Below are 12,355 nucleotides of genomic sequence, written 5' to 3'. Positions count from 1 at the left end.
AGAATCCCCCCTCTTGGAAAGAATCCCCCCTCTTGGAAAGGCTGGCTACGCCCCTGTGTTAGTATATATACAGTTCAGTGTATGCACGCATCATCCATATTGGTCGTAGGCAAGAATAAACATGTATAACCAATATACACAGCTTCATGCCTTGGGCAGTCGGAGCTGTTACAGCTGTTGTTGTCATAGTTCCACTCAAAAACAAATAAAAACATCGTTTCTGGTTGAACAAAACAATATACAACTGCGTACCTCCGATAAAGCACTGTTTGCTATTATCTGTTTCTTTTCCATAATGGGCAGAGAAGGTGCGTTATAAATATACAGGCATATAATGTCAGGTGTATAATAATAAGGCACATATTATGAACAGACATTGTAAGTGGCAGAACTTCAGTTTAAAAGATGAAAGTGCAATGTAATAGGATGATAATGACATGCAATAAAGATATTATAGTTTGCAGAGATTTTTCAGATGAGTAAATATATTTGTTTCTGTCTGAAAAAGAATGAAGTCAGGAAATTATATTTGTTTGGCAAAAAATTAAATCTGCAATTCACTAGTGAATATTTTGAGAAAAACGAACACCAAATAATAAATCAAATTATTATATCATAAAACTTTGTTCAGCTCAGTTACAGCCACTAAGCTGCATAAAATAACAGGCATGTTATTATATACAGCTCAGTGGTATTCGTTAGTATGTGGACAGTGGTTACAGCTATCATTCATACTGCGCCACCTACTGGCATGTAATGTCAGTAAAACTTTTTATTGTGAATTCTTGATTATTTCCCAGTAATTCCCATGATTGCATAAAAGTTATTTAATGCTAAAACCTACATTCCTCGTCATATACGTTACTATGAAAAAAATAAAAAGACAAATACTATCAATTACTGACGTCAGAGGTCTTATTTATGTAGATTTTGACATTTCCTATACGATTACTTTAAAACGGTTGTAAATAGAATTTATGCATAAATAAATACAAAAATACAAATATTAATTTAAATATTGCTTACGATATATAGCCTTACCTATCAGTAAGGAAATACTACAAAAGTACTAATAGACTTGATAACACTACAGGGACACAATTTTCAACACATGTCACAACTCACTCCCTGATACATTCAGGAGTCTAGCAATAGTCTTATTTTCAATTGATAGACTCCTGATACATTGTGAATGGCAAATTTGTTTTAATTGTTTTATGTACAGCAGTTCAGTGTTTTCGATGTTAGTGAGTTCATAAAAAAGGTCTAGATTCATAATGAGGAATATCTTGTAAACGATAAATTTACTTGAAACGACTTGTAAACTCTGATAAATGAAAGTTTTTTTAAATAGTCAAAAGAAGTTAATAAGATATTTACATATTTCACCACACAAGAAAGAGAGCAGTTGATCACTTACGTGAAATAGATTTGTGACATCTCTGAGATGGCTCGCGCAGGTACCCTTGCGTGCGATTGGTGCACCCTCTCCTTGCTGTGAACAGCCAAACATGATCAAATCAACACTACACTTACACTTTACCACAACAACTTTTCCTAAGACAGCAGCAACAACAACAACAACAACAACAACAACAGCAGCAACAACAACAGCAGCAACAACAACAACAACAACAACAGCAGCAGCAGCATCAACAAGAACAGCATCAAAGAACCACAATGAACAACAACAAAATCGACATCGACAACACCACCACTGCTGCAACCACCAAAACAACAACAACAATTATGTACAATAAAATAAACAACAACAGTACATGAGCTTAAATAGCCGAGGCACCCCTATGGTAACTAGAAACAACATAATTTTTACCATCTTTCAATGTTTTTTACACTATTTAAAGTATTTATGCACTTTTTGTAAGCAGTAAACCCACATGTCTATAGGAATGTGCATAATGTAATTGGGGGGGGGGAAATCATCGTTATACAATAATATATGTTAACATTTTGCTGAACCAGTAGTGGTACGTGATTTATCCTATGAACTGTCATAACTTTTAAAGTTTGTTTAATAACTATGCAAAAGCAAACTTTGATATGCTGCCTTCAAATGTTTAGGTGATGATCATCACATGAGTCTTTCCATCTGCACAGTATATTTAGGTACCCAGATTCTCCTACTGTTAATTCAGGGGTAGAAATTGACTTTTGAACAAGAGAGTCCAACGAACTCCCTACCCCCAAAAAGAGGGAGTCCGCAGCAAAATGAGGGAGTCCGCAGGCAAAAGAGGGAGTCCGCAGCAAAATGAGGGTGTCCGCAGCAAAATGAGGGAGTCCGCAGCAAAATGAGGGAGTCCGCAGTCTGAGGTTCAAAATTAAAGATATTAACAATAAGTTAACGCATGTGCTTATTTTTAAGATTCATGCAGTTGCATGTCTGCCAAATTTTCTTTGGACATTAGCTGAAAAAAATACAGTAATTCCGCGAGGCCGTGCTCCGGAACTGAACTAGTTAGTATGGCAGAATTTCCAGGGAGTCACACGGACTCCTGCATATGTCAAATCAGGGAGTCCGACAGTAAATCAGGGAGTATTTGACTCCTGACTCCCGTTAATTTCGCACCCTTTAATTCGCCACAACATAAATGATACATGTTTGTACACAATACTTGAATAAACTATAACGAAACAGATGAAACATACCCAGTTTATGAGCACAAATTTATTCAATGTTGTATGTGAATCTTCAACTTTGCAGTAGGCATACATAATCTTCCCACTATTCAAATCATCTATCATCTCCTCCAGACCATCTTCTGCAAAAGCAAGAAGGTTTTACTCATGATATAGTTTTAGGTCACATAAACAATTAGATTAAATTTAAAGTACTACATCCAGGGGTAGAAATTAACTTTTGAACACGGGAGTCCAACGGACTCCCTACCCTCAAAAGGAGGGAGTCCGCAGCACAATGAGGGAGTCCGCAGTCTGAAGTTCAAAATTAAAGATATGTGCATAACGTGACTACAATATTAACACTAACACATGTGCTTATTTTTAAGATTCATACGGTTGCACGTCTGCCAAATTTTCTTTGGACTTTTACTGAAAAATATTGGTAATTCCGCGAGGCTGTGCTCTTGAACGAACTATGTTAGTGGCAGATTTTCAGGGAGTCACACGGACTCCTGCATATGTCAAAATGCAGGGGTCGACGTAATAAAGGGAGTATTTGACTCCGGACGCCCGTTAATTTCGCACCCTGTACATCTGTAAATAGGTACACTAGTGCCTCTACCAAGTCAGGGTAACCGTAGTGTGGGAAATTGGTGTTTACACTGAATTACAACAGCATTCCTCGATCCTCTTCTTCAGCCTCTCCTTCTCATATTGCTTCTTATATTCTTATTCTCAGAGCTGAATATTTGCTTTAATTTTAACATTATGCACTCACCTCCAGTGGAAACAACTTTCAGAATGTTTGAATTTGGTTCATAGCTCATGATAGCCCTGGAATACATAATAACACAATTAGACTGACTTTACGTTAACTGTCACAAATATAACAATCGCCATAAGTAACACCTAACAACAGCTGCAATATCTTATTGTAATAGAGGTGGTAGCATGGTGTGCCAAGCTGTGTGAAACTCCTTGTTGGTTCCTCTCACACAATCCAATACAGCCCTGTAGAGGAGCGAAAAAGGAACTCAGCACAAGCCAACTCCGTTTCATTTCATTATTCTATCTATGTCGCGGGTGTGTGTTCTCTGTGTTGGTAACCATGGTATAACAAATAATAACAAAGGGAATAACAAAATGATTAACAGGTATGCCAGAGGGTAAAAACACGACGGGATATATAACAAGGTACAAAAATCAAAGTTCAGGGCAACAGTAGGGCCACCGTGTGGGTTCAAAATGTTATTGCCTTCTTGGTTATAGAAGCAAGTATGGTTATTTGTGCTAGCAAATATGCAAACATGAAACGTATAAACTTGGGGCTATATCTACATCTACTAACTACAGCAAAGATTGCGAGTTGCCCTCTACCATTCTGAGGATATCACTCACATTCAATTTGCATTAACACGGATATGAAAAACAGAAATAGAGTATTATATATATAATTAAGTCTTTATTTGTTGAAAAGCTGTAAGTTTACAGTGTCTACAGTTTATTCACGATTACGAGCAAATCGCAAAAGTGTAATGTGTGTCACGCAGGAAGTCGTACCCACAGGAACTCGGGGCAGTATCCACACCAACCAGTTGTACAGCAAACCATACACAGGAGCATTAAGAAGAGAACCTCATCCGGAATTTTGAGAATGCATTTATACTATCATTTGCGTCCATTTCTGGTTCTCTTTAATTCGAATAAATTAACCCTGTCTACAAAGATATCACCTACAACTAATGGTGCCTCTGGCAGAGCATAGACCAATAGTATATATACCAATGACATAATGAGACTGGTGCCAGTTTAGGACTTGTCATGTTACCTGGTGTCAACACAATGAGGCATAAATATTGATAAGGCAAAGGTAGGTCACCCACAAGGTATTAATCTAAATCACAACATAACATAAAAATAGAAGTATTGCAGTGCTTGAAAGTTGCATTAATGCATTGCATGAATATAGATATGTAAATGGAATTAGAAATCATAACAGTAAATGTCACTGGGGTTCGACCCAGCTTGCAAAAATGCTAACTGACCACGCCACCCAGAATAGTCGTGCAAGAGCTTCATGCTTTCAAATACACAGACACTGGGGCCATTATTATAAATAATGGTAAATAAATAACGAATTACATTTTCGATAAAAAGTTTTTATGCTCATGAGTCGTGTACTCGAGTTGATTATTGCAATAATCAACTCGAGTACAAGACTCATGAGCAACAATATCGGCCCTGGCTCTCTCATTCTCTACATGTAATAAAATTATCTATCTCCCTCTTCCTGTCTCCATCTCTCTCTGTTTAGCAAATAATTAAAAATAGATATGTTAATAAAAACACTTAGAATATTTTCTACAGTCGAAACGACTGTTATGAAAAAAAAAGATCAAGATTGCGGATTACAATAGAACGCTTCACTTTTACCATTGACTAGAGAGGACAGAAAAGGTACTAGAATGGGACAGCAGACAAACAAATCTTAAATTTGAACTAGAATTGATCCTCGTACACCAGCAGCAAGTACATGGTTTAAAGCTGAAGAAAAGATCAGACGTTTCTCAGTGGCATAGGCACTTGGGCCGTCTCAATCATAAAATAATATCATTTTTAAAACTACATAAACTAAACATAGACTAAACTACATGACTAAAATAATAAGCAATTTACTACGAATTAAATTCCAATGTGTCTAAATTATATCATGTACATTGCCTAATAATTCCATACGAAAAACGTTCAAATACTCATCTACAACACACAACCACACCGCACGCACGCATACCCACTGTGCACAAACAACTCACATCACCAATCAGAGATTAACCAGCGTCAGAACAAGCAGACGAAGCAGGGCAGGATTCATGGACTGAAAGTAACAAACGGTAGCGGTAGCACAAGAACTTCAATTCAGTTAAAAATTCAATTTAAATTCAAGAATTCAATTGGAGAGATTCAAGTACGAGAGTAGTAGATTTTCTAGAGTTTCGCACAGACCGTGATAAAGGTCAGCACGGCATATTATATCCTCGAGCAAGATGCAGACCACACAGTGAAGTTCACTAACAATAGCTAGGGCGTTGTTCAAAACTATCACTACATATAAGGTGTCCATGATTGTGATTGGTACTGACACAAATTTAACAATAACTCCCAACAATTCTTCTATTTGTAGCAACTGCCTTGGTTGGCAGCAGAACAAACGAGCATCAGCAAATATAATTACAAAAGAATAGCTCACGCCGGTTAACACACTTTACAGTGCACACGCGCCAAATCATTTGTCCGCTGATGCTTTGCTACTACAGTTTCTAGAGTCATGGCACCGCAGACGCTTCACTGGGGGGCCATTTTGTTGTTGGTGTACGCACTTATGTCCTTACGTACAAATGAGGGATCATAGAGTTGCCAGGAATCCAATGCAAAGAATTATTAGTTAAGGTGTCTTCGGGTCATGGGAGCAAAGTAGTAGATTAATTGATTGTGGTACTGATTCTGTGCTGTGGAACTTCAAACTTGCGTGAGACAAGAGACGTGAAGTTTACCCGGACCAACTCCAAACGGAAACCTCAGGTCCGCGAAACACCCTTTTTCTTTTCAAACCGTGTCACGCATTCGGCGGAGATTGATAGGGAACGATACACAGGTCCGATAGTCCCTCTCGCCCGACCCCACGGCAGAACGTGTCTCAAGAAGAGTGACTTTTCCAATTAGTCGACTAAACTTGTTGTAACTAATGCAGGTTATAATAATTTGTCCTCTCTAATTTAGGTTGTAGGCCTCATAAGCCATTATAGACACTATATAAAATGGATATTGATATGCTTACGGGTGATTTTGGGGACATGCTGTAAGTTAATTTTTTGTACAGTAGGCATTGGAGACTTGTACTCCTTCCCTGGACGATATGTGATATCAATAGTCTGTTACCACCGGACAATTATGCTTCTAGCTTGTTGTGGTCATTTCAACTCAAATCCTATGTGTATGACTTCTTTTATCGAGTATCTATCGGTTGTCGAGTTCGTATAAGCTTCATAATCAACTACTTGTTAAGAACCTCTTTAAACAGAGTAACGCGTCATGGTTATATAGACCTCGATCTATAGGAGTGTTCATGTGAGAATACCATTGACGTCATATGCGACATCGGCAGTTAACGGTTGGTGGCAGCTAAGCAGATGGCGTGATATTGTTCGACTACAACCATATCGCACGTCCGCCTCACGTGATAACGTACACCCCCACGCAACGTGCTACCGCACGCAACCGGCCACAACCGCACAACTTCATTGCAGGGCGGGCCCACGTGTACGCTGCACACCGCCATCGCACCAACCCATGCACGCACGTCGTACGTGCACACGCCCCGCCCGACCCCCGCGCCCTGCTCACGCACACGCAATGCCCCACTGCACGCTGTCAAACGTGCACCCGCAACGCACCGCATCTCAACGCAAGCACGCGACATTGGCGTCGCACTAACCGTGCCGACGACACGCCTACGGCCCACCGCACCCCATCCACACGCAACGGTAGCGCTGCAGGCACGCACCCGAACGCACGGGCGCATCGCAGCGCGGATGTGTACGTGCATAGTGGCAGTGTACCGCCCACGCGCGCACTGGCGTGTAGCATCCAAACGCAACCGCAACGCAACGCGACGCGCGCATCGCGACACACGGTGCCTCCATGCGCAGCACACAGGCCCGTCCTGACGACCGCACCCCGTATCGTTGACCACCGCGCACATTGTCGTACGGCGTTGCAACGCCACGCTTGCTAAGTGCACACGCACCCCATCGGTCGCGCCGTGCATTGCGCAACGAACGCACGTCAAAGTGTTAGCCACACTATCCTTCGTTCCCGCCCCACGCTTGCACGTCACGCGACGCGCGCACCGTTGTGCCACTTATCGCTGACACATGCTATCTGTCTATTACGTCACGCAAGCCGCACGTATATTCGTGCAGCACGGCACACCACGCACAGCCAGCGACGCATGCCCACGGGAGTGGCGGCGTTCCCGCGCACGTTTAAGTACACATCCTGTCGGGCCGGTCGGGGCGGGCTGCCCAGCCCCGCCCCCAGATGCATGCATCACAGGTGTACGTGCATCACAGGGCGCGTCCACGGCCACTGCACGTCCTACGTGCACCATGCCCGATGCATCGCACGCACCGCCCCCCACTGTACCTTACACACTACGCACGTCACACCAAACGCACCACAGCACACACGTGTACCCTACTAACCGGTGCACACACGCACGGCACGTAATCACACATCACGCATGCACGCAACGTGTAACGTGCACACAGCACGCACATCACGCACGCACGTGTACGTGCAACACGCCACGCACCTCACGTGTTACGCTGCCACCTCGATACGCCACGATCACGTGTTACGCTGCACCACGCCCACACAACCCCCAGCACTTCTACCCAGGCCGCTTCACGCCCCACTGCAGCGTGTACGGCACCTCCACGAACCGCAAAACGAACGTGTAACAAGCCAATCACGCACCTCGACCTTCCGTTTTCGCCTGCACGCGATACCTGCGAAACCTGCTTCCCATCGACGCACACACGCACACGCATGCCCACGCTCGTGTCACGTGCAGCACGCATGCACCGCAGCGACGCACGTGAGCGTGCGCTACATGAAACAGGTCGCTGTTCTTATCCAAGCATGTGGTCATTTTCATCTGAAATGTCAAGACAGCCACGCTTTCGCTTCCTGCCAACCATGAAACATAACAATATCACGTGACCCTTTTTTCGATCTAGCTACGTCAGCGTTTGAAACACTCTGCACTTTATGATGAACATACTTCCATGAGTGTTAAATAACAACGCATAATTCGATCGGGCATCCAAGAAAATGATACCCAAGAAGCATGACCTTTTTTCAGGTGCCTACTCTATGCCATACTTGCAAGAAACATTACGTGCACAATTTGGTACGCGACTGACTTTGAATTGAGTCTTAATTTGTCCACACCTTAAGCCATTACCGTGTTAATTATGAGTAAACTGACATGTATGGTTTAATCCGACCTCCCCCGCCTCCCCCAAAACCTACCCCACTAGCTCACCATGTATATTTACATGACTACAGAACGTGTCTCAGGGACTTAAGATTTACTCAAGGTGTTTCCCGATAGATCGCGAAAATCGCAAAAGGGCGTGGCCGAAAAAAGCCTTTCGCGAGACCAACGATATAAATTTTGTAAACTTTTTTTTTAGTTTTTATATGGACCAAATACCAAACACATATAGTGAAGAATTCCACGACTTGTTTTCACTCCGATTTCCCCGGTAGAGGCCTTTTTTGCCACTATTATGACTGCATCTATAGACGAATACCCACTAGCTGTATGATAAATAACCATGCCCTGTTATTTTATCAGCTTAGTGGCTGGTAACTGAGCCCTGAATCAACAGTTTTATTGATATAAATTAATTTGACTTATTATTTTGGTCGTTCGTTTTTTCAAAAAGGAAGTCACTCATAGGTGAGTAGCATGATTTTAATTTTTGCCCAATACAAATATAATTTCCCAGACTTCATTCTTTTTCCCAGACAGAAACACATATATATCCCATCTGAAAAACATTCTGAGCAAACTATAATATGCTTTATTGCCATGTCATTACCATCCCTTTCTTCTATTTACATTGCAACTTTCATCTTTTAAACGTGAAGTTCTGCCACTTACACTCTTACGCGTTTTCACATGTTTGTCATAATCCATGTGACTTGAACGACCTGTAACATTATATGCCGTGATATATTTATACATGGCTACCTCGGTCTGCCCATAAATGAAAAAGAAACAGATAATAGCCAATCAGCTGCTTTCTATCGGAGTGACGCCAGTTGTATATTGTTTTGTTCAACCAGTAAACGATGTATTTTATTTAGTTTTTGCAGTGGAAAAACAGCTGTAAACAGCTCCGTACTGCCCACAGCAGTGAAGCTGTGTTATATTGGTTATTCACTATGTTTAATTCCTTGCCGTACGACCACAGTATGATGATGCGTGCATACACTGCAACTGCGTATATATACTAACACAGGGGCGTAGCCACCTTTCCAAGAGGGACATTCGCAAGAAGGGGATTCCAAACTACTATATACTAATAATAAGACTTCGTTTAAAATTTTAGTTCATGCTTTTATATACCGTTACATACGAAGTAGGATCAGATATGTGCGCATGTGAATCACAAATTCACAGGGATTCCCGGAATGCTGGAATTACCCCTGGCTACGCCGGTGCCTTACAGTAACTGTAGTTATATATAACATCTTCTCAGTGACACAATGCAATTATGAGTAGATCAGTGGCGTTAGTACTGGCGCCCACTGTACATCCAGCAGAGACATGACCCAAGATGCGTGGGCATCATGTTTTGCATGTTATCCTGAGCGCTGCCGCGCGGGATGAGACCGTCGCAGTCTTTCGCGGGATTAGCGGCCACCACGACCAGCGGGGATGTTCAAGGTATTGAAGCACTGTTCACAGTGGAGACGTCGCGCGCCAAATTGCGAAGACCGCGGCCACGTCGTCCACAGCAGTCAGCGGATGTCTTGTAGTTTTTAGAAGAATAACATGGCAAGCCACTAGGTTCAAATAAGAATCTAGATTTGCATTCAAAGCTAATCTGGGCGAATGACTGACCAACTTTTGTACGTTTCATAATGCTCGCAATTCTCTAGCATATATATAATCATTGTCATCCTTCTAAATATCGCACAAGACCATCCGCTGACCGCTGGTGGAGACCGTGCGCCGTGGCCTCCGAATTCTGGCCGCACGTCTCCACTGATCGGCATTCCGCCTTCAATACTTGAACATCCCCGCGTTTCGGGCTGCTGCGCATATCCCGCGGAACTGCGGCCGTCTCATGCCGCCGCGCCAGCGCTCAGGATCTACAGCAAAGCTGTGGCCGACTGCAATGGATTGTATCATGGTCTCTCGCTCGGTCTGCGGGTCACTTAATGCACGAGCTTCCTAATTGAAATGGCCATGAAAGTTGTCAAGTGGAATTGTGTTTTTCGGAACCGCCAAAAGAAAGATGTCTCCTGTTTACATGCCACCACTCTCCAGAGATGCACCATAAGAACAGAGATCTGAAATTGTGTTGCAGATTTGCTGGCCTCTTGACGTATCCCCACGTGCATTGAGCCCCGTGCTACAAGACTGATGAAGAGCACAGGCAGCTGGAACGTCTCAAATTACCAGAATAAATTATTCACACAATTTTTCGACAATACGATCACGACGTTTTCCCACCCGCAACCACCCCGGGGCCCGGCTTTGTCTTTCGTCTTGTCGAGCGTTTTTTCTTCGCCAATTAGAGTCTTTCCCTATTCATTCGGCGTTTGCCCTTTTTTTTTTTGCCCCGCTGGCGGTGCCAAAGAACTAGGCCTGAACGTATCGTAAACAGTCGATATACGGTTAGTACCTACAGTGACATCCAGTCCGTGAACTAAATGACACCACTAAATTAGTAAGGATGTTGGCCAGGCACCTTAAGAAAGCTTCATCCTAGAGGTTATCATCGCAGAGACTCCTGAACACCGTACTCACACCAAAGCTATATGTAAAACCAACACCCGCCGGTGTGTTGCTAGGTTGCCTGCCTCCGCATCATCCATGGTGGGAGGCCGCCGCAACCAAGCATTAAACGGCTGGTGGGCAAGAAACGTCACACCACAACGGGCTGAGAGCCGTTCATATGCTAAAACAGGCTGGGCATCGAGAGGCGCGCGGTTAGGTGGATTTTCGGAGTATTTAATTTATGATAGATAAAAACTTCAATGGTTCAATGAATGACGCACTTGTCGTTCACCGACTTCGAAAGGCGTGGATGAATGCACGAAAATTTGCCACTGTTGAATGTGAAATCGATCGGCCAGCGCATTTCCTTATGTTAACGACAAAGTACAGGCTGGCGAAAGACAGTAATACATGTAACTGCTTCACGGTCGGTGACGGCCGAGCCCCATTCGTGTCCATCAACGAAGAGAGGCGGGGTCTTTATCTCGTATTACGGAGATCGCGAAAATGCGAAACAGAAGGACGTAGCGCAGTGAGCGCTAACAACAGGCCTGTTTATTTTCGGTATTTGAGCAAACTCTATCGTAGGAAACCGTTCTAACACTAGCAGAAATGCCCATAGGTTCCGCCCGAGATTCGGCGATTTGGGTGCGGTTCGGGCAATGGTCCCATGCTTTAAAGATAGAAGAGACGTGCGGCCGTATGCCGTGAGTTGGACGAAACAGTGTCCAATCCCGGCGGCGCCTTCAGCATTCATGCGCCGGCCATCAGGTGCTAGGCCCATAGTCGACCAAGCGGAAATACAGTGGCTCCCGCTGTGTAGGCACAGGCCCTTTGGACGCGTTACAAATAAAATAGTAATGCTAAAATAAATATCGAATCAAATTTACTAACCAAAGTTCCTTAAATGTTCTCATACTGCTCTTCAGCCTATTATTGCCGACAAATTTCTGTAAATATTCGCCAAAAGCTCATTCTGCGAACCATCACGCTGGTTCCGCCCCTAGCGCTGCACACTGACGACAGGGCAATATATAAATTAATACTTTTTGTATATAATTATACCATTTGATGTGTCAGTGCTACTATTCATAATACCCCATAATATAATACATATATAATTATTTAAATATAATT

General features: G+C 43.0%; 1 protein-coding gene across 1 annotated transcript in view; it reads right to left on the bottom strand.

Annotated features, from left to right (window-relative positions):
* The window catches only part of LOC106815124 (drebrin-like protein B), a 54,885-nt gene that overhangs the window by 35,546 nt on the left and 6,984 nt on the right, over positions 1 to 12,355 (bottom strand). The window contains exons 2-4 of the mRNA XM_014819553.1: positions 3,419 to 3,474; positions 2,668 to 2,780; positions 1,421 to 1,495 (exon numbers count right to left, since the gene is read on the bottom strand). Of these exons, the coding sequence (XP_014675039.1) occupies positions 1,421 to 1,495; positions 2,668 to 2,780; positions 3,419 to 3,474 (244 nt within the window). The remainder of the gene's footprint in view (positions 1 to 1,420; positions 1,496 to 2,667; positions 2,781 to 3,418; positions 3,475 to 12,355) is intronic.

Source organism: Priapulus caudatus, unplaced genomic scaffold (assembly GCF_000485595.1).
Source record: "Priapulus caudatus unplaced genomic scaffold, Priapulus_caudatus-5.0.1 Scaffold1046, whole genome shotgun sequence".
In the NCBI taxonomy this organism is placed as follows: domain Eukaryota; kingdom Metazoa; phylum Priapulida; class Priapulimorpha; order Priapulimorphida; family Priapulidae; genus Priapulus; species Priapulus caudatus.
This window is presented reverse-complemented; position numbering and strand designations above follow the sequence as displayed.